This window comes from Siniperca chuatsi, linkage group LG5 (assembly GCF_020085105.1).
Source record: "Siniperca chuatsi isolate FFG_IHB_CAS linkage group LG5, ASM2008510v1, whole genome shotgun sequence".
In the NCBI taxonomy this organism is placed as follows: Eukaryota; Metazoa; Chordata; class Actinopteri; order Centrarchiformes; family Sinipercidae; genus Siniperca; species Siniperca chuatsi.
Window position 1 is genome coordinate 21,771,481 of NC_058046.1, and position 24,283 is coordinate 21,795,763.

The 24,283-nt window shown below is 38.6% G+C and overlaps 1 protein-coding gene across 6 annotated transcripts in view; it reads left to right on the plus strand.

The window, feature by feature from the left end:
* Nucleotides 1–24,283, plus strand: part of grid2 (glutamate receptor, ionotropic, delta 2) — a 535,356-nt gene that overhangs the window by 495,311 nt on the left and 15,762 nt on the right. For all 6 annotated transcript variants that reach the window (XR_006377990.1, XM_044195946.1, XM_044195941.1 and 3 more), the window contains exon 14: nt 5,853–6,019. Coding sequence is in view for 5 of the 6 variants with exons in the window: in XM_044195946.1 (XP_044051881.1) it covers nt 5,853–6,019 (167 nt within the window). In the remaining variant the exon portion in view is untranslated. The remainder of the gene's footprint in view (nt 1–5,852; nt 6,020–24,283) is intronic.

The window sequence follows — 24,283 nt, forward strand, 5'->3', positions numbered from 1 at the left end:
TGTGTGTGTGTGTGTGTGTGTGTGTGTGTGTGTGTTTGTGTGTGTGTTATGTGAGCAACATATCTGAGATGCAGCAGTTAGTGTCCAGTGAGTGAGCTACAGTAAGTTGCTTGTATATACATACTGCATGCGCATGATAACCTAATCTCACAGTACAGACATTTTCAAGCAGGTTAAGACCTCAGACTTAACACATTTAATGAAGAGTTCGCTTGAGAAAATGCCTACAAATACAACCACAGTTATTATTTGCAGGACTTAAAGATTTGATAGCAATGCTCAAATGAAAGTGCTAAAAAGTTCTCTGGATGCTATCTAATGATAGTGGATGAGTACAAGAACTTATCCCTTGCCCCCCATTTGTATGATGATTGGGGTTTTATGAAACTTTAAAATGCTACTTAAAAGGTTATGTTTAGCACCAAAAATACCTTATGAACATAGTCCACTTGGGGGTTATGCTCATAAAGAGTCTTTTTGGATTTGTTGATTGAGGCTTTTGTTTGCGAGACAGGCTGTTCTCTTCTATTACTGGACATTCCTTCCTCTGAGAAAGAGATACCCTTTTTAGATTTGATCAAGGCACCAGATGCAATGCAGCCAGCGATTGAGCAGGGAAAAAAGACATTTGTTTGAAAATCATTAATCTCTGCTGAGACAAAAGTTTTCAAATATGTTTTTTTTTGTGGGTTGACCTTTAGAAAACTCATAGCCAGAACTATCAATATTGTTTTCTGTGTATAGTTTCTATAGCACAGAGAAGAACTTTTTGTGATATAATATGCAACAATTACAACATAACAAGAACATATTTATATATATATATATATATATATATATATATATATATATATATGTATATAAACTTGGATGAGGTAATACATAGTTTAAACTGTATATCAGTGTTGTGCAAGTTCACACTTCACAAGAGCTAGCTCAAAGTTCAGTTCACACACATTAAAATGAACTTGTTCACGTTAATTTCTTCCATTTTTTTCCTTTACAAAATGCTGTGAGTTTGATTGGGTGGGGGAACTTTGGGGCTGTTGGCTCGTGGTCATACCCTTTAATGATTTCTTGTGATCGTCATTCACTCATAGATATTTCCCAAGATTGGTCAGATGCTTCAGCTTAGTGTGTTGTTTCAAAAATCTGTGACCCATCAGATTCTGTGACCCAAAACACCGGCATGCCGGGTACCATAAAACACAGTGCGTGAGCATCGTTTACTCCCATGAGAGTTCACGTTCATGTTCATTAGTTGCAAATGGATACATTCAGTTCACCGTTCACCAAAAACACGAGCGTGTTCTTTGAGCACATTCATGCACAACACTGCTGTATATAATATACATAATATGTAATATGTCATGTAAAGACATATGTATAGAAATGTTGACATTTACATATAATAAACAGTGCAAGCAAATGTCATATTGAACATAGATCAAACCAGAGTATAATCAGGGGAATGATTGTGGAAGGGGGTTTGAGCATCACAGGTAATATGGCTTTTAAAAATCACTAATTCAGTATCTGCACTTTGCTGATGTGTGAATTGGTGATGCCAATTAAAAAATTGCAAAAATATCCCAACCTCCCGCTCTTCCCTTACAGCTGTGTTCTGTTCATACTGTACCAGCAGACAGCTCCCTGGAGTGATTGAGTGAGTGAGTGAGTCTGGTGGTTTACCCTTCAAGCAAATCTCAGTCACTATTTTTATATGTTCACAAGTAACCTGGTTCTGTATTGACGCATATTGATGCTTGAACATTTCGAGTCGCACATACAGTATTCAGGTCATACTATACTTCAATATTTAAATAGTTACTATGACCTGTAAACATCTTGCTCCTTTAACTTAACTGGTTTTTACCATCATCTCGGGTATGGTATTAAAGCACAAATGTAATTTGTTGTGTATATTTTTCTTCAAAATATTGTATTTCATTGGCATATTTCATAAATGTTTATTTAACTTTTCTCCAGTCTCAGTTTGTTTGTTACTCAGCTGATATGAAAATAAGGTCCTGCATCCATGACTCCAGTGTGAAACAAAGTTATAATACGTGGTATCGTGAGTTCTTCCCAATCATTTAAAGACGCATTAGTCAAAGAAGCAGGAGGTAGCCAGTTTTTCTTTGTTTTTACTGGCACACGGTTTCATCTGTGTGCAGGACACCACAGGTGTACAGGAATATTATTTTAAGTGGAAACATGGAGACTCTAACACAGAGTGTCAGAGGTGCATGTAAACAGTTTAACCTGGATAACACCTTAATTTGAGTATGGCCCATTGCCACGTTACGCTATGCATGCAAATGCAGCTTGTGAAGCATATAAAGCTGCTTTGCCTAGATAATCCCACTGAGTCCTTACCAAACTCAAGAGCTCATCCATCTTGTTTGTCAGTGACCTTGCATTTCCTATACCAACAGATAGAAGGTAGAATTTAAGTCTCTACCCTCTTTCTTCAACACTGTTCTCTTTCCTTTTCATCGCTTGGACTTAGGCAGGCTGCAGACCTCAGGGATATGAGCTATGAGTTTTAGACACTTGGAAAGTAGTATTATTGAAAGGTTGGAAAAGAAGTACCATGAAAAAAGAAAAAGGCAAAACAAAGTACTAGTACATTTAACATGCACTGAGTTGTGGGCAGATAAAGAGAATAGTAAAGGCTTTCTCAAGCTGCTCTGGCCCATAACTGTATTTTCTGGCTCCAAAGTTCCCAGCAGTTGAAAATTGCAAACCTCTTCATGTGAGCTGCTTAAATAATCAGGATTACAATCAGAGGTAGCACAGCAACAGGGGAAAGATGACCTTCGACACATCACTTTTATGTTCCCCCCCATCACGATTTTGTCTTCAGTAATTAATCAAACTTGAGCCAATATTAAACTGCTGCTTTGCATGTAGAGTACTTGTTCTGGTACATCAAATCAAGTGCTCCCTATTCACAGATACATTGTCTCTGTTTATAAAACACAGCTGTAGCTGCAGGCAAGAGCATTTCCCTTCACAGGCTCCAGCATCATTTTCATTGTAGGGATAATTCCTTTTTATGTGATTGTATGCGATGTTGGCATTGCTATAATTATTATTTTATTGAGTCTAGTTTAATTGGCTTAAAGCTTCGAGAAGACACACTGCACACGAGGTGTTATTGTGATGTCATGTCCCAAACCCATGGCTGAAGAAATAAAATAAGATTAATCACAACACCCACACACAGCCCCATGATTTGCCATTTTTGATTATGAAGATACTAGTGAAGAGTTTTACGTCTTGTGCTGTTCGTCATTAGACTTAGACTTAGAAACCTGATGCTTTTTGGCCAGTGGTGTTTATCATAATATGTACTCTCTTCACTCTCACTCATTCTCTCCATTTCACTTGATATAGATCAGGCTTTTTTTCATATTGGTCAATGAAGAGGTCAGTAAATATTCAAGTCTAAGTTATTTTCTTTCTCTTTCTGCTTCTTCTAAAATGGCATGAGTTAAAGTAAACACATTTATTCCACTCTGTCCTTGCTTCTGAAAGCCATCAACACTTTTTAAGCCATACAAATTATTATTTTTTTGTTTGCTTCATCATCACAGTTATTGTTGAACACTAACACTCCACTAGTCTTGTGTGTTCTTTCCCTAAAAGGCATGTTGTGATCCAAATGTAAGCTAAAGTGTCACATCAACACCAAAATTCAAAGGACATGATTGGAAGTTGTTATCACTCTTAATTTGATTGACAAGTCTTTTTTTGATGATCTTAAAGGGATGCTGTTAAAGGAGATTGTTTGCATCAGTTGTTTTTGTAAACACAGCAGTAAAACAGGCATTTCATTAAATGTGGTCATCTTCACTTGTATTTGACCAAAACCTCTCTGTAAATTTTGCCAAGGGTTATATAAGCATCTGCAGTATGTTGTTTTGGCACTGACACAGACTGGAACATAGAAACGGCTATATTCCAAAAAGGTAGTATACACATTATGAACACATTTTGTTCCATTGTGGGAATTTTTATACTTAGCATGTGAAGTGTCTGAACACTAAAGGAAGACTATGTTCATGAGATTAGCGCAGTTTTTGATGTATTTTCAGTGTGGCTGACATCAGAGGTCACTGCATACATTCTGTGCATAATAATTATTTCCAGCCCTGTTCTCCCAAATGTAGTGAGAAAAAAAATTTCCTTAATGTTCAATTGTAAGCTGTTGAAACAGATTTTTTACTAATTTCCTTTCCACAAAGCCCATAATCTTTCCAATTCAAAAGCAATAATGAAAAGCCATAAAATTATTCTTCAAAGTAATAAAGTACTCTTTCCATTCTTTTTAAGGTTGTAAAGAGCAGAATGAACCATTCTGATGCCCTGCAGTGAATTATTGCACGCACACACGTGCACACACACAAACGTACACACACACACACACTTCAGAGGACTGCAGACTGTGAAATTACCCAATCAGAGGGTCTTGTCGGTTCTCAGACATTAGTCATCACACATAGGCCAACTGAGGTGACACACACACACACACACACACACACACACAAACACACTCAGCGATGACAGAAGGGTTTGAAAATTTCATAAAGCTCCATTAAAGTTAATGACACACCAAGTTGAAAATAATGTATTAGAAGAAAAATGTGTGTGTGTGCATGTCTATTTTAGTGAATTGTCAGAGGAGTCAGAATGTGAATATCACAGCCCGGTTGTTTGTTCTCCACTTGTCATTTTCCTGTGAAAATAAAGATTTATTGAATGTTAACGAGAAGCCATGTGAACAACAGGCACCTTAACTTCTATAAAGCTAACAGTGATTCTCACCTTGAGTGACTTTGACCTTGTTCTTTTCAAGTACAAGCAGCAAGCACACACTTTACATGCACCTGCAGTTTGCCCACACATACACATACTAAACAAGGACATGCACATAAAAATGTAAAACATATCCAACACATACCCGCACAGGGTGCAATAAAGATGGGCCAACAAGCCATTAACGCTTGTGCAACTACAGTCTAGAGGGAATGTTAAACAGTAAAGTTGCTGTGTTGTAAAGTCTGCCATCCTACAGAAGACGAAGAGTGTAATCTTGGTGCAACACTGAAATTTTGACTAAAAATACTGATAGACCATGGTTATGAAATATCTGTGTGCTGGGGTGAGTTAGTCCTTGTAGACCACTTCTATGAGTGAGTCTATGCTAAATGTACTCAAGCATGATTCAGCTCATCCAAAAAGGAGTAGGTTTATAGAACATTCCTTAATTGATCATGGATAAGCTAAACTCCTAATAAAATACTATTATCAACCATACCTGTCCTTCACTTTTCTTACAGACATATGTGATGAAGCTTCACAATCAAGATTCAAGATCTGAATATGCTGTTGTTGTATGTTATTTGCTGAGGTCGGCTAAAGATAGACACAGGGGATAGTACAGACACAGGCTCTGTAAGTAGACATTCAACCAAGATAAAAGGAATGAAATGCACAAGGAGTAGATGCATGTAAAATATTGCTGCAAGTAAAAGTCTGTGGCACACTGTTTCAACAAAGTGTGAATCTGCATCAGGCAGTGAAATATAGTGCCTACACACACATATTGGTAAATATGTGGTATAATTTTCCTCCACTTATGTTTGTTGAATTTAACAGTGTTTTTGCAAAATTAAAGAACGGAATTTTAAAATAGGTCAATTTTCTGGAGGCCAAGCTGGAAGCCTTTCAAGGATCTCTCAATTGCTCAACAGAATGTTGTTGGACATCACCTGTATTACCTGAGGTAAAGATGCACCTTTCTGAATATTGTTAACTGTGTGTAAATGTGTTTTTTCTTTCAGGTGAAGTATGGTCGGTTTGGCTTTGTGTGGGATGCAGCAGTGCTGGAGTATGTTGCTAATAATGACGAGGACTGCTCGTTCTACTCTGTCAGCAACAACGCACCAGACCGTGGATATGGTATCGCCATGCAGCACGGCAGCCCTTACAGGGACATTTTCTCGCAGAGGTAGGAGTCATAAAAGCAAACAACAGTCAGCAGCATCCTTGACTGCATTTTATTTGCTATTTAAAGGACATGTTTCACGTGCACATTGACGTAACCGCTGTTTTTGTTTCACACTGTTTGAGTCATATTGTCTTCAGTTTTAGGTTGAGAAATAGCCCCTACTTTTGAGAAGAGCTGTGAAAAAAATTATTCATAGATATTCTCTGACTTCAGGAGAGGTCATGTAAGTGTTTACTGCTCCAAATTAATTTCAGCCAAATAAAAAATGGCCACTCCCATAAAGTTTGCCCCTCTTCCTGCTTGAAAAGTATCCTATGTAGGTCAGACAGCAAGTAAATAGCAGATTAAATTGTACATCCATCTTCCAGAGGAAAGAGGCAAATGGCACTTTCACAACTTGTGTGCAGCTAGGTTGCTTAACCTCAGCATGAACCATTGGTTCACATTGAGGTTAAGCAAGTCTGACAACATGGCCTCACAAATAAGTCAACAGTAGACAGTGTAGATGTAGCCAAACTGATCCCAGCTGTTTACCTTGTTGCTGGGGAACACAGTGGGGGTTTTGTTGGTTCAAAGTATAGTGGTGTGCAAAAGTGTTTGCCCCCTTCCTCATTTCTTTTTTTTTTTGCATGTTTGTCACACTTAAATGTTTCCGATCATCAAACAAATTTAAATATTAGTCAACGATAACACAAGTAAACACAAAATGCACTTTTTAAATGAAGGTTGTTATTATTAAGGGAAAACAAAATCCAAACCTACATGGCCCTGTGTGAAAAAGTGATTGCCCCCTAAACCTAATAACTGGTTGGGCCACCCTTAGCAGCAACAACTGCAAACAAGCGTTTGCGATAACTTGCAATGAGTCTTTTACAGCGCTGTGGAAGAATTTTGGCCCACTCATCTTTGCAGAATTGTTGTAATTCAGCCACATTGGAGGGTTTTCGAGCATGAACTGCCTTTTTAAGGTCATGCCACAGCATCTCAATAGGATTCATGTCAGGACTTCTACTAGGCCACTCCAAAGTCTTCATTTTGTTCTTCTTCAGCCATTCAGAGGTGGACTTGCTGGTGTTTTTTGGATCATTGTCCTGCTGCAGAACCCAAGTTCGCTTCAGCTTGAGGTCACGAACAGATGGCCGGACATTCTCCTTCAGGAGTTTTTGGTAGACAGCAAAATTCATGGTTCCATTTATCACAGCAAGTCTTCCAGGTCCTGAAGCAGCAAAACAGCCCCAGACCATCACACTACCACCACCATATTTTACTGTTGATATGATGTTCTTTTTCTGAAATGCAGTGTTACTTTTACGCCAGATGTAATGGGACACACACCTTCCAAAAAGTTCAACTTTTGTCTCGTCAGTCTACAGAGTATTTTCTCGAAAGTCTTGGGGATCATCAAGATGTTTACTGGCAAAAATGAGACGAGCCTTAATGTTCTTTTTGCTCAGCAGTGGTGAGCCTGCCTGCCATGCAGGCCATTTTTGCCCAGTCTCTTTCTTATGGTGGAGTCATGCCTTAACTGAGGCAAGTGAGGCCTGCAGTTCTTTGGATGTGTTGTGTTGTTGTCTCTGAATGGCTGGAGAACAAAATGAAGACTTTGGAGTGGCCTAGTGGAGATAAGTTGAGCAAACTGTTTGCGAAGGTTTATTCAACATCTGTTGCATAATAGTCGAACCTTATATGGATTCAGATGTGAATTTGATACAGCATTCTAGTGAGGCTGACAGATGAAGAAGAACAACAAAATGAAAACTTTGGAGTGGCCTAGTCAAAGTCCTAAAATGAATCCTATTGAGATGCTGTGGCATGACCTTAAAAAGACGCTCGAAAACCCTCCAATGTGGCTAAATTACAACAATTCCAGTGGGCCAAAACTCCTCTACAGTGCTGTAAAAGACTTATTGCAAGTTATTTGCAGTTGTTGCTGCTAAGGGTGGCCCAACCAGTTATTAGGTTTAGGGAGCAATGACTTTTTTCACACAGGGCCATGTAGGTTTGGATTTTGTTTCCCCTTAATAATAACAACCTTCATTTAAAAAGTGCATTTTGTGTTTACTTGTGTTATCTTTGACTAATATTTAAATTTGTTCGATGATCGGAAACATTTAAGTGTGACAAACATGCAAAAAAATAAGAAATGAGGAAGGGGGCAAACACTTTTGCACACCACTGTATATGGATCTGGATATATCATGTTTGTTTGCATACATTTTTAATGCAATGCTGTGATAGACACCACATCACCAGATTGCAGGTTCGGTCATATGAGGTGAAGAATTGCTTGCATCCCAACAGAGAATCATGTTGGCTTTATTTGTGATCAAGCATGGGATCATTTTAAGAGGAGGGAAAAACAAAAATGTCTAATGCCTTCATTAAGCTGTCGTAATTTATATTATGTAAAATAATCTGCCAGTGTTGTTTTGTGTGTGTGTGTGTGTGTGTGTGTGTGTGTGTGTGTGTGTGTGGTTAAGAGATGGAAACACATGTATGTGCATGGGCCAAAATGTGTGAGCTTTACAGAGTGTGTGAGTGACTAGGCCTGTCTGTTTATAGCTCCATATCCGGTGGAGTGTTGCGCTTCAGAATATTGACTATCATGGCTGTTATTAAAATATACAAGCAATTAATTATCAGGAGAAAGAAATAATCACAGAGGTATAATTGTTTTGTTTTTCTTTGCTGTAATTTTAGATTTTTCATCCTGACATTCTGTATTATACAGATTAATGAAGCACAAAGAGGAGGTTTTAACAGGCATTGTATTAGCAGTCCATGCCCTTACACCATGAATAGAAATGTTTCACTCGGCTTAATTATCTTTGGTGGCCTGGTCATAACAAGTCTGGAGACATGTTGATGATTACAATTGGATTTGTGTTGACTGGTGCACCTCCATTAATTTACTGAGTTAGATTGTATTTTTCCTTACAATAAATAGACCAACTGTATTTGAGCAAACCATAATCAACTTTAATACTAGTGATTAAATTGTGGATTACATCTGCATTTATACTGGTTTCTGCAAAGGTTTGCTTTATCGTCACAGTTATTGCTGAACACTAACACTCCACTATTCTTGCTTACACAGACCTGTGTAAGAGATGATTTTTCGTTTTTACTTTGATAGTAGCAAAAAAGTTTGGGTTGTTAAATTATCAAGCAGTCAATTGTGATCTCTGTTCACAGCAACAAGCCCAGAATGCTGTGATGGCACCTTTTTCAAAATACCGAGGGGAAATGTTGTGAAACTAGTATACAAGCCTGAGCGTTATTAAGTCTACCAAATGACACAGGCTGCAGTATCTACAGAAATGAGATGTGCATGATTTTGTTCTCATCAGTGGATTGCTGTATGGATCTCATCCACTAAAAGGGGATTTCTAAAGCAGTAACACACAGTGCAGGGTGGACGGGGCAAAAGCCAGCCAAAAACTGCTAGAGCTAATGTGAGGAATTACATAAGCAGCCAATATCTGCTAAGCCTGCCTAAGTCTTCTCAGATGCCAGTACAGGCACATGTGTCTGTGCGAAGTGTCAGACACCACAGTCTCAGTGTAAAGATACTGTTGCTCCTGTATCAGTATATTCTGTCAGGCATTTGTTTTGTCTTTTTACAACTGATATTTCATGTCTTGACATGACAGAAGAAAAATATTGACTACAGCCTCAGGCTTTTCTGTCTTTGTTTTAGAAGAACACATTCTCTATCAAGATCTGTGTAAGGCTTTTGATTCTGTCTATCACAGCATTTTTTCAGATAACTTGCTTTCCATGGGTTTGGATTCTCACTGTTTTTCATAGCTTTCTGACAGATTTCAGACCATTCTTGCCATTGTTTTCAAATCAAGCCTCATGACAAACTTAGAAAGGTGTCCCACAAGGATCAATATTGGGTCCCTATATATTTACTCTCTACATTCCACCGACTCCATTGTACACGTTTTTCCTGTGCTTGTTTTAAACTCCAAAATAACAAAACATATGCATTTCACAAGAGCTGAGACTGTTGATGCACCCACTCCTATCCATGAGAATCTAGTTGATATAGTGCAGAATTGTTAACACAAGAATTTGGTTTGATATTAGATTAGTCACGTGGATCTCATTGCTCATAAACTAGTCATTCTAATGATATTCTTACACGGAAAAAGAATTATGTTTATCCTTTGAAAACAGAAAAAACAAACAAATATACTGCCCAATATATTATCTATGCTGGATTATGGATTATGTACACTTTACTATTATAATGTATTCCAGCACAATTTGGAGTTAGAGACACTCTGAAGGACTTTAGGGGTTTACTTGCTGATATTTTTATTATATTTTTATTGTTTTAATTAATGTGTCTGTGTGTGTGTGTGCATGTGTGTGTGTGATGATTGTTTCTGTATCATAATTTGTTCTTAGGTCCCTTTTGCAAAAGAGATCTTGATCTCAATGAAATGTCCTCAGTTAATACATCTTAATAACAAGAAAAGAAAGACAAGACAAGAGAAAATAAAATACTATAATGAGAATACAAACATGTGAGGTGATATACAAATACACCAGTAATCGATAAAGATCCAATTAGTCAGTATTTGTGTGGTGTAATTGGAGAACGAATCTACAACTTCTGAGGAGTACTTACTTTATGTGTTTGTGTGAGTGTGTGCATTCTGCATACTTGAGGAGTGTTTACTTTCTGCAGGTCCCTGGAGGTAATATGAGAGATGAAAAATTATTTATTTGCTTTGACACTTTGGAGAGAAAGAGAGACGGGCAGTGTCTGTAGAAATAGACAGACTGCTACAACTTTATCATTTTCAACCACTTTGTTTGTTATGAAGAAGCCATTGCCAGAGTACAAGTGCAGTACCACTTTCTGTCATGTCTCTGTTTGTGTGTGTGTGTCTGTGTGTGTCTGGGTGTATTTGTTGGCACTGTAGAACAAATATTGTGTGACTGTGTACGTGCTTGCGTGTGTGTGTGGGCGCTGCTGCTCTGTGATTGATGGAGACAGCCTGCAGATTTACCAGAGTCAGAAAACAGTAGCGTAAAGGGCTAGTTCGCTAATTTAAACTGACAGCTACTGACAAGTTGTTGTGAAGTGCTGAAGGGGCAAGATTGTGAAAAAATAAGCCCTCTCTCCCAGGCATATATTATTTTTGTCTGTGTGTATCTGCAGGCATTGTTGTGAAAATTTTAAATAGAAGATTTAATCCATAGCAGATGGACATCTTGAGGGTGCTGCAGCCTAAGAAGATAAGCTGCAGGCCAGACACTTTATTGTGCATATGGAACATGATTACATTTTACATTTCGATTGCAAAATAGATCAGGTGCCTCTTTGTCAGTGATTATGATCAGGACTACAGAATTGGCATCTTGACTTCATCTTCAGTGTGAGTGCAACAAATTCAATGAAAGTAGATGATAAATGTCAGTAGAAACAGACAGTTAAGAGAAAATGAATTATATGTTCATATCAGGGTCATACTATCAGAGTGTTTTCATAAAAATCCTACTCTTCAATTTGGGCACACATGGGGGTGAGCAAAGAGTACCTTACCATATGAATTTGTTCACAAAATTCAACAACAAAGATACATTCATATTGCTGGTTTATTACCTGGCTGCAGGCAAGTGTTCATCAGTGGCCTAAGGGCTGATAGTTGAGTGCTTCTAAAATAGAGCCATGTTGCGCTGTATTTCTGTAGGGACCATTGCAGTGCATGCTTTATGGTACGCTTGAGGGAACAAATGATGTGTAGAACAGTGACAAATCATTGCAGCAATCACAGACACATCACACCTCAGAGACCATGGGTTAGATTGCTATGGTGAGCATGCACCAGAGGCTGGCTTCATTCTGTAGAAATGACATTAGCCTGTTAGTCTGTGGCTTGTAATTTTCTGACCTGGGTTGTACAAAAGTAACTACAGCAAAAAATATCGCCCATCAGCTCTGATTTCCTTGGCAAATGAGTTAGGATTTAAGACAGCTGTCAGGGATTGGAACTTTTTGAGGGCTCAAGTGGTTTGTTTATTTCTTATCTTGTAAGGAAACACATGTTCTTCCACATAAAGAGACAAAAATCGAAACATTTACTTCCAAGATGTAAATACTAGATCAGAGAGGGCTTGATAAAGTTCATTATTGTGTTGTTGAGTATGGGTTTCATGTGAGCAATTTGACAGTGTAAGAAGGAGTCATTTGCTGCTGACTCCAGCTAATGTGTCACCCTTATTGCCACTTCTTTAAATACATAAAAGAGATAGCAAGGGCAAGGGGTATGCATATGTGTGTAAGTGATAACCATTAACGTTATTTATTTTTCTCTCCATCTGTCCTCTTATACCTTTGGTGCAGACGTGTCTTTATTTCAGTCTTAAATCCAGCAATCCATGCATCCTTTCTTCCTTGTTCCCTCTTCAGCTCTAGCTCTTTTATGCATTTATTCCATATCCTATCCAGACGATAAATTGAAGTCCAACCACAGTAATATGAAAGTTGTCCTCTACTAAAAGTTGTTTTTAAGTGATATTAAAGTGCTCTGGGTCCCAGTGAATACAAAGTAAACTATATGACTCATAAAAACAACTTTGTTTGTGATGCTTTCAGTATTCTGGCAAGCTTTTATCTCAGCAGAAGCCATGACAGTAAAATTGTCAGCAATAGTTAAAAAACTGTTGATGAACTGACTTGTGAAAGTTTGGTTATTGCGAACCTTGAAGTGAAATTTAATGAATCGTGTAGTGGAGTTTTTCTTCGGAAATGTATGTGATCGAGATAAAGTAAATTGCACCATTGAAGGACACATAAATGGCTTTTAAAGCTGCCTTTGCCCATGTAAATCTTACAGCAGAAGGGCTGTAAAGAGTCTTCAGAGGAAGGCTTGGAGTGTAATACCTGGTTCTGTACTGTTAGCGCTCTGTCACAGTTGTCTCAGGCATTTTTGAAGAACCACTTTGTTAATATCACTGTAGTTGAAATTGGCTTTACTTGCCAAGAAGCTGTCAATACAGTAAATGTAATGTTTTGATTGCACTAATTGCACTGGCTGATTACAAGGACAAAGTCTAATTTCTGAATCTTAAAAAAACAATCAGGTCAGCTCTGTTTAAGGAGATTTGCTGCCTTTCAGTCACACATTTGAAAACTCAGTGTAGTTGCTTTACCTACAAAACTACAAAATCAGGTCAGTCAATTAGAGCTTCAACGATTAGTTGCATAATTGATTAGTCAATCGACATAAAGTTAATAGGCAACTGTTTTGTTAATTGTTTAAGTCCTTTCTTAAGCAAAAATGTCAACATTCTGTGATTCCAGCTTTTCCAATGTTAGGATTTTCTGCTTTCCTTGGTCTTAAATCATTATAAGTTACAAACATCTTGTTGGTCGGACAAAACAAAAACTTTGAAGTGTCACCTTGGGCTCTGGGTAATTTTGATGAGCATTTTTGATTATCCCTTTTAATAATCAAACAATTTATCAATTTATCAATATAATAATCAGCAGATTCATTGATAATGAAAATATTGGTTAGTTGCTGCCCTAAAGTCAACCAGTGATGGGTATGTAAGGTGGTGGATAATTTTTGTGTGATAAATAATTGTTAACTATACTGAGCAGAGCTGTGCCTTGCTTTTAAAGTTTGTAAGGAAACTTACTTTTAGCTTAACTTGCTGTTCTGCTTTAGGGGGCCCCATGGAGCAAGGAGTATGTTGACTTTTTTCCTTCCTTCCTTCCTTTTCTCTCTTTCTCTCTCTCTTATTGATTAATTTATTGTATTGACTATTTCTATTTCACATTATTACTCCAAATCCAGATTTCCATTTTGATCCCATGGGAAGGAGAAAAAGACCACAATATAAGCAGAGTGGAAAAATAGACACTTGCATACAACACAAGTAACTACTGCAACAATTCCTGTTTATTCAATCACCAAAGACCAAAATCAGAGAATCTGTGCCTTATTTTTAAGGCTCTTTGTAGTACCATAATACTATGAGCTACATGCATAATCAAAATGAGGCTTGATCAAGGCTCCTGCTAAAGAAGCCAAAAGCTAAAAAGCAAGTTATTTGATTCACTGTCTCTCCCTCTCCATCATACATACACACTCAGTCAGTGAGTTTAAATTAAGCTGGAGGCTCTGAAGCCCTCAATTTCCAATCCATGGAAATCACTATCCATGGGGGAAAATAATGCATTTTTTGCATGGGTTGTGAGCAAAGAAAGAAGGATTGTGTGTGTACATATGTGTGCGCATGCGTGTATTAGTGTTTTTACAACAGTGACATTGTTCCAGATGACAAAAAAAAATGTAATGTCAAGTGTCAATCTAGTATCGCTGTCCTTCTTTCTCTATCTAAGCTCTCTCACTCAAAAGCTGTCACTCTTCTACGACAGTAAAACTCACCCCACACACTTGTGCAGTCATTAATTCTTTATTAATCACAATTAATGATGAGGATGTGGCTCTCTCTCTTTCTGTTTCTCTTTCTCTGTCTCTCCCTCACTCTCTCGACATGTTAAAGATGGTTAATGACTGTTTGACTTCTGTGTGTTGTTTATCATAGTTCATCTTGATAATCTGTTCCAGTTCACCCACACACTGTGGCTTAATGATGCTTAATTGAAAACTTTGTTGACAAAGTGTATGACATTGAACCCTGAGAGCGCTAATTGGCATAATAAACTTAGCAAACTTTACTTGAGGGACCAAAGACTCATCGGTGAATGTCCTCTCTTACCCCAGTCTTTGAGCTTCAATATAGTAGCAACTACTGTTAATTGAAAGGGGAACATGGTGGCTCAGTGATTTGCACTGGTGCCTCCCACTGAGACAGTCTTGTGTTTGAACATTGGCCAGGCTTGTTTCCCTGAGGCGTCGCCACATTCCTGCCATGTTTGTTTCCTGTGGTGACCTGTGCTCTGTGTGTTTCCATGCCTTTCAAGGAGTGCATGTTGGGATAGCCCCCCAGCAGATCCACATATGTGGATCCGTGTATATGGGCCATACCTCCATTTAAGCTCGCTCTCACTGAATGACATCTTTGCATTGAGTTTCTTGTCTTACCAAAGTATTGGTGCGTATAATAAACTCTTTGGCCCAGACAAGAGTTATGTAATACAAGACTCTTCGCTTGGATTTGCTTTTTCACTTGGCTTCACTGAGCTAGATGGAGCATGGAGCACAGGAGTTTGCCGTGCCGCTTGTCTGTGTACTAATTTGTCCAGTAAATAAAAAGAATGCCAGGCACCAGTGTCAGGGGGGATGACAATTCTGGATTGTGTGTTTATCAGAGAGGAAATGGGGTTAAGTTGGAAAGGCCACACTTTGAAGTTCACACAGCTTGTACATTGTTTGTAGTTATATATACTGTATGTATATATATATATATATATATATATATATATATATATATATATATATATATATATATAGCATATATATATATATATATATATATATATATATATATATATATATGATGGGATTTAAACTCATAATTTGTAACTATTCATCATCATGTTGATGATATGTTGACTGTAGCCCATCACAGCTCTCAAAACCCTCAGTCAGTTGTACTGAGAAAATCAACATGTTTGAAATTATCAGGATGTCTGAGACAGTTCAACAGTATGTTTTCTGATCTGATATGTCAAATGTGTCTGGGACAGCTGAAATCCCTGGCTGTTCTCCTTTAATTTGCACCCAGCTTTAAAAATCCAGGAAATTTCTTCAACATCCAACCAGGTTGTACACACTGTAACTGTGAGATAGAGGCCAGCATGTTATCTCTGCCACTAAAATGAGGCAGTGAAAATACTCAGTCTATGACTAGGAAGGTCACTGGAGAGACTTCTGTGGTTCACTCTTTTTATATTTGGCACCAAATAAACCTGCTCAAAAGCAAACTCAAATATGCACCACCAGCGCTGGAATAATATTTCTTCTGTCTGAGACAACTCCAGTAGAATAAACAGACTTTCCAGACGTCAAGGTATTGATGTGTGGCTCTGGGTCAGTGTGCTTCAGTCTCAGTTTCTTGTTTTATTTATTTTTTTACTTAAACACAGGGAGAGAATAATCAGGAGCAGGGCCACTTCACTGACTGGGTCAATGCTGCTGAGTCTCTCTGCTCCTGATAACACTCAGTCACTGCCCTGCTTGCAAAAGTGGTAAACTGATTTAGACAAATAAACTAAGTAACTGTAGCACAGGCCAGTTGGTAGCTGATCTTGTGCCTCTTTGTAATATATTTTTGACAGGTTTGGTTTGTTCCTCGAGACAGGCCACATAAAAAAAATGCAGCATGATGTAATGATAATAAGGCTTTATTGATTCCCCCTCTTCCCCACAGGCAGGTCAAAAATCAGGTTCAACAGACCTTGTGGTGATTCAGCATCTAAGGATACTTCAGTGGATTGTTTGCTGACATGGGTGCTTGAGCTCAGCTCTCTAGTTGAAGGCTGGCCTCCCTAATCACTATGTCACTCTCACCTACCCAAAGTAATTGAAATACTTGCAGCCACGAAAGGTTTCACCTTGAAAAATCTGCTATGTCTGTCTCACTGTAGAGCACATATTTTCACAAAAAATCCTATATTTTCTAAGACATGCTTGTATCTGACAGCAAAGTTTTAGACCCCGCACTCATCAGAACTATAGGGAAACTACTTTTAGATACTTTTTTGACTTTGTAATATGAACATTATTCTCCATCATGTTTTCCAGCAAGGCTAACGCCAAAGAGGCAGCCAGAGACTGCTGATGTTGCCAGCTTTGTGTTAAGCTAGTAACTGAGCTGTCAACCCAGTGTTCTTCTTATTTAAGGAGCTGACAGCCAACGGTCGTCTCAGAGCAACAAACTCATTTTAGCATAACACCTCTGTCTCTCATCCCCCCTCCTCTACCCCCTCTCTGCTCATTTCATTTGACATTCTTCTCCTGTTCGCTCATCTCATCCTTTGTCTTTTCTCCTCTTTACTCTTCCCTCTCTCTCTCTTCTCCTATCCTGTCTCCCCTACTTTCTCACCTGCTCTCTCTTTCCCTCTGTTGTATGATTTTGTTGTCAGCCATCCATCCCAACTGAACACACTGCCAGGATTTTTTGCTCGCCTCACATTTTCTTACTCAATTTTCCATCTCCCCTTATTCTCTGACTTACTCATGTCTCTTCTTCCTCTGTCTTCACATTTACTCTCCACCTCTCACCTCACTTCCACTTTTCACTGTCTCCAACTTAAAATTGTGTGTGCTACAGTGGTGACAAGAGAAAAATATTCGTATAGAAGAGCAAGACTGTTGTAGCTGCTGCAGACATATTCTGCTGTTCCTCAGACGGTAGTGTGCTCTGTGATGGCGCTCTATGCTTCAGCACCTCTAAACAGTTAAGAGGTTGATCATCGAACTCACACTGCTCTGCATTTTAACTGACTACAGCTGGAGTAAAACTTGCTACTAGGGAAAGAGCAGCATAGGACATAACCTGCATTTATAGGGGCCTTTTGGATGGGCCTGGGGAAGACTGCAGAATCAACACAATATATGGAGTTACAGTGCATTTTAAGGGGCAATAAGTGAGAATTTTACTGTCCCATAGCAGTCAATAACCATAATATATCTAGAGGGGGTTGATAGCCGAGTTGATCAATACCAATGACTCAATGACAGTTTGCCAGGTGCTGAGATAACAGGCTTTCAAAACTCACTTTGTAGCCTGTAGTCTAGTCTCTGTTTGGAACAGCCCCACCATCCATTAGAGTTAGAAAGACACTCCCCATACCCCAGCAGTGGTGCAGCAACACAGTGGGAAATCTCTTAACAGTCCATTTTCACTCCACTAGGGATATCATTTATAACATTAGGGGCTGCTGATTAAAACTGTTACAAATAGATGCTCCTGTCAAATTCAGTCAAATGAACTCCTAAAAGCCAACTTTCTAGATAATACAGGGGACATATGTCACCTTTTTTACATATTTTAACATTAAGCATGTTTCGTTTGGAAGGAATTACACAGATTGAAAGCCATAAATGGCCATACAAAACTTTAAGCCAAACATATGAAAATCACTTGTTATGACCACGAATGCATTCTACATTCTATTTTAAACACTATTCTCTTTTTGCTGACTTTGATGGCAGTAAAAGTATGAATTTGCGTGTTTGTGCATGTGCATCACACACATTTGCACTTCTATACTTGTGAGAATCCACACTGACATTATGCATTCCCTTTGGAAAAGTGAGGACCAAACAAAATTTCCTAACTTTCCAAAAACATCATCATTCTGAAGCTCTAATACTCAAATTGGTCCTAACAAACATACATGTACAAGAGCATAGCTGTGTGTTTCTCAATAGGAAAGAGAGAGACAACAAATGAAAGAGCATTATTTGTTCATGTCCGTGCCTTTCCTGTCTTTTCATTGTGTTAAGAGCTATGTTTTCTAGCTTTGCTTTACATTGCATATGTGCGACTATACCAACATTTTTCTTGTGATACTCAGTGAGTCACTTTCTCTCTCACTCTCTCTCTCTCTCCCAGTGTGTGATCTCAGTATAATTTTTTACCTTGAATGTGTTTTGTCACCTGACAGAATTCCCAGTATTCTCTCAGCTTTCACATTTTCCTTTTCGCCCTCTCTTCCTTTCTTCAAGTCTTCTGTCCCTTGCTCCTTTATCCAAATCGCTATGGTGTTCTTTTTTTTTCAGCTTGAGTCAACTAATAATGTGTGATCATCCCACCATCAAGGCTGCTGCCATAGAGTTGCCATGGCAACATCTAGTCCACGCTGTAACGGCCACTGCGGAAAGAACAGGGAGGCAGAGACAGAGTGCGCACACACAGACAAACACACACATACACACCCACACACACAGACACAGAGGCACACAACAGTTGCACCCCATCACACGGGCAACCCTTGCTCATTTGCTTTAACAGCCAGTGGGAGTGTTAAAGTCATTATAGATCTCCCCAATCAAAGTCAACAATCTTAAAGCAAGGTGATAACTCATTACATGCACACATTGTTAATGCATCTCACAGCACACCAGCTGTTTCATAGACATACTCAGGAAGATGCACGCATGTATACACCATACCCATACACACTATATAATAATACACTGTTACAAAGACAAACACACAAACAGTCATGCTGTACATGCACACGCTTTCACACACAGGAAAGCTGTTTCACACAAAAAAGGCATAACAGCCAGATAGACACACAAATTACACTTTTCACTTATCACACACACTTCACTCCCCTCATGCATGTACTGTACATTTTAGCTGAATATAGCAACCCCTGTATTATATAATGCAGGACATGACACTAATACCTGTACTGTATGGAGCCCCCTAAAGGTCACGGCTACTTTTGCATTACCTCACAATATTTTGCGTTCTCTTACAATAAATTTTGCATTCTCTCGCAATACTTTTCATCTTCCATTCATTCAGAGCCGTATGTCTATTTGGAATGGAAGGTAGTGTGGAGATTCTCAAGTTAATGCATTTAGCATTGTTTATGGACACCTCACCTTATATGTTGTCCATTGCAAAGAAGTTATCAGTTAGAACATTATCAAACTTCTGGGTAGTTGCTGTATGTATAAGGAACGTAAATTATTGCTCCACACTTACAGCAACAGGCCCTCTACCAAAACCTGTTTCAGCATTGAAGGTTACTTTAATTTGTTTTGTGCAAAGAACAGAGGACCCTGTGCACTTGTGTTGGTCTGCATTTCTGATGTATCTCTGCAAGTGGTTCAGTGCTGTCTGCTCTTTCAGTGACAGAACCACAGACTCTGTTTGCAGCATTTCAGTCACCCTCTTGTTTTTAGCCTTTTTTGACTCATACAAATACAGCACATTAGCTTTATGAGGTAGAATTAACTGCACATCTGTAATTCTGGAGACGTCTCCTTTTCCTCAGTAAAACCCCTCTGGGGTACAGTACAGTACAGAGTACAGTAACTGTTCACAAATGAAACCGACAGCATCCTGCAGATCACCATATTGCTTTCTTCTGGAGAGACCTCTTGATTTAAGAATTTGTTTAAGTTTACTTTCACTAATTACATAACCGTGCATGCCTATTGAGCAGTAGTACTATATCAGCATGCTTAATGCCCACTTCAAAGTAAAATTCAATGAGCTGATATACTGGGGCGCTGCGCTGGGAGCTGCTTAGTGGAAATAGACATATGGCTTAGAAGGAATGGAAGAAGAAAAGTATTGCGAGGTAACGGATAACATATTGCGACGGAAATTCTCACCGTGACCTTTACGGGGCTCTGTAGTACTGTACGTCCTCAGACTGCAATTATGTATAGTAGCTGCTATACTGCTATTTTTAGTGATTAAAGTGATCTATTTCCTGATACATCAGGCAGCAGTGTGCCGACTGATGACACCTTGAGCAAAAACCATTAACATCCCCTGAAGGGAGAAAAAAACTAAGAAACACATCTAAGTGTACACGCCCTCAGTTCAATATTCTACATATTCAGACTGAAATTAAAGCAAAACAAAGTTTTGGATAACTGGGAAAAGCACACTGCTATGGGGAAATAAATTAGTTGTCAGATTTCTGCTTTTGTGCTTTTTTCATGAACTCCATCAAACTCTGTGTAATGTAGTGAATCTTTCATGACATAAAGACCGTGACACACACACAAACACACACTTTAATTAGCTACTCCTAGCTCTCATTATGTCAGTTTGTCATTGTTTCCGAGCAAAGCGTACTTTGCAGAATTGTAGTGTATTTTGAGTGTGTGAATAGGCCTTTACTGCTTGTGCATGCGTTCACATTTCTACAGTATCTGTGTTACTGTGTGTTTGTGCACATGTGTGTGCACAGGCAAATCTGTGTGCTTTTGTGTTTTTTCGAGGGAAGATGTGTTTCTTTTGGTGAGAGAGCGACAGACAAATTAGAGAGCCAGACAGATGGTGTACAGCAGGGAACCTTTGACTCAACCCATGTTTTTTTGTCAGGCAGCTCACAGTGGCCTTTCATCCTGCTTGTCAGCCATGGGATAGAGATAAATGAAGAACGGCTTTTGTGTTTAAAAATGATATTCCTTACCTAGTAGCTGCCACGGGTTAACAGATCTCTTCTAGGCTCATTGGTAACTGATTTTACATGTGTGGAGTCATTTGGAACACACATAATCTGTAAGTGACCAAGCTCTACACTGATGCATTAGAACTAGAATTACTCAGGCAAGCTCATATTTAATTTATGAGTTACTATGTCTGGATTGCCATCATATTTAAAAGGGCCTTTTAGTGTGGCATGTAAACATCTTCCTCTTCACTTTTGGTTTGCACCATCTGTCCAAACTCAGGCAGGGGGTAGTATTTTGATGTTAGGAAAAACATGGCACAAACATCATATAATATTACCAGCATGGTCATCATTTCTATCCTCTTGCCTGCCTTAGTGTTCTGCTATTACAGAGTCAAATCAGTGTATTTTTTGTCTATCTGTGGGCAGGATAAATGCAACTTAACCTCAATGAGATAAATGTAGCTATTATGCGCGCATGTGTATGTGTGTTCTTATAAGTGCATGTCCGTGTTAGGGTTGGATTCAAGGGCCAATCAGGGAAGCAGCTTTTGCATAACTCTGATAGGCCAATTAGTGCAGAATGATAGATGATGAGCTGCACAGGCAGACAGGGTCGTAATAGAGGAGAGAGAGAAGGCACTCTGTCCTGAATCTCAAATCTGTTCTGCTCTGTCCTCCCTCAAAGTTACATACAACTTAGTCACATCCTAAAAATTCCTCTGATGAAAGTCTCTTTGAAATGTTTGTTTTTATGTTTTGATCTGTTTGATCTTAGATCAACTTAGGGAGTCAGCCTTTTTGTTATTCTTCTTTGTTTGGTTTGGCATAGTTTTGATTGTCTAGAATATGATATGAAAATGTTGTCATTTAGTACGTCTTTGAATTAATATTAAATATAAAATCAAATTGAAAATGTATCTTAAACTTATAGATACAGCCAGTAACTTCAACCACAGCAAGATCATATTTAAAATCATGTGGGGTTTCCTATAGGATATTATATTCACGCTATTCCTCTCTACAAGGAAAGAAATGTTAATTACCTTTTCCATGGTTATTTGTTTTCCCTCATAGGTCAACAGTAAACACCTTTTGTAGAATTCTTTCACAAAGGCATTTACTGTCTATAGTAATTGTTTTTACAGATGTTAAAGTAGATGAAACAAGAAAATGCCACTGCTCATTGCCACTCCATAAGTGCTACTCAAAAACCTGTGTGACATGACATTTTACACACATAAGAAAAGTCAACTCATAAGCAGAGATAACAGACAGCAACTCCAAACATAAAGCATGCCTCTTGTCTTCTGACATACATGAAAAGACATCAACTCAGACAAGAAATCTTTAGAAGTTGGCTGGATTCCAAGAAAGAAATGATGAAATATTTTGACAAAACATTCCCTGGCTTCTTTGATAGGTGGGATCGCTCTTATTCCATCTCATTAGCCTGTGTGTAATCCGTCTTTCTCTGTAACCGTCTGTCAGAGTGCAGGCTTGTTTGTGTGTGTGTGTGTGTGTACATGTGTGAAGCATCTGTTGTCAAAGTGATAGATAAAAAGGTCAATATGAAAGGCACACACTTCTCTGGGACAAAAAAGTTTGTTTTAACTTTCATAAAAAGTGATTTTTCTGTGATACTATCATCAGCTCAGAACAAACTAGTAAGGATGCTGTTTACATTTTGATTAAACACAGGTGCTGTTCAAAAACCTAATCTTGGCCATGTCAACTTGCATATCAACAGTGTATGCAACAGTAAAGTGTTTTTGCACTATTGTACCTCCAGCAATCAGCAGGCTAGCACTTAGAGGGTGCAAGCAGAGGTCAAGCATGAAGCAGTTTCAGAGGCACAAGTCCTGTGTTTTACAGTACAATATGACAGTCCTAAAGTAACTTACTAACATGTTTGAAAGAAAAAGGAGCAGGGCCCACTGCAGTAGTAAAAAAAAAAAAAACAGATGCAGGATTGACATGCAATGAGGGATTTCTACTCTGACTACCTCTTCTTCATACCAGTAGAGTAATAACCAGGGCATACAACTAGGCCAGTGCTGCCACTCTACTACTACTACTGCTGAACACTATTGCGGATCAGTTTGATTTGATTTGTTATGAGTCAATATTGCATTATCTTTACATCATCACATCATCGACACAAAGTCTTATCTAATCTTGGTGATTATCTGTACTGATCTGAGCCAAACAATCCCACAATCAAGCCAGCAGTTGGTGGACATGATTATTAGAATAACTATTGGTGAATTTGCTGTTCGAATTAGTTTTTTTTCCTCTCATTTTCATTCCTCTTCTCTTCTCTTCTCTTCTCTTCTCTTCTCTTCTCTTCTCTTCTCTTCTCTTCTCTTCTCGTGTTATTCGGTCCCACCAATTACAACCACAGCTTGTATTTTAACCATGTAGTTCCCCAGTTCCCCAGTTTCATCAGCTCAGTAGAGCCCAGGAAGTGATAAAAGAGTGTCCCTAAACGAAAGTGACGTGGTTATAGAGCGACGTGGTGAGCCTGTTTAGCTGATTTACATTGAAATGAGTCATGTTTTCTGGCTATTGTGGATGAAATTAATTATGTAAACTGTCGGCAGGGCTCATTTGCATTTCTTGATTGATTTCAGTCTGTTTTGTGTTTTCTGTATGAGGAAACATTAAGATGAGATATGGGCACTGTCATTCATGTCAGCATGTTGTCACTTGAAATTGCAGGAGGTTTTTGCCCCTAGGAAGTTCTGCAGATAATTGCAAACATCTGTCTCTATGTACACATGTATGAATCCTGTCATAAGTTTGCGTGGACATGCATGCAGTCAAGTTTGTGACTTTGTTCATTTCTGAATGTGTATCTACCCTGTTGGTGTCAATCAGTGTGGTGGCTTAGTTTATCTACGGGGGATTATTTGCATCTATTTGTGTTAGTATGTATGTGCCTGTGAGGGAGGTATATGTATAAGCATGCACACACACACACATTCCCAGACTGCCTTTTTCCTCTTTGTCTTTCACTTTCCCTGTGCCCCTATCTCCTCCATACCAGATCGCCTGTTAAATATCCAGGCGAATGTTAACAGAGCCTCTGTACGCTTGTCTGTCTGTGTGTGTGCATCTCTCCTCCAAACCCAAACGAACAACCCAGTTAAATAATAAGCTGAAGGCTAACA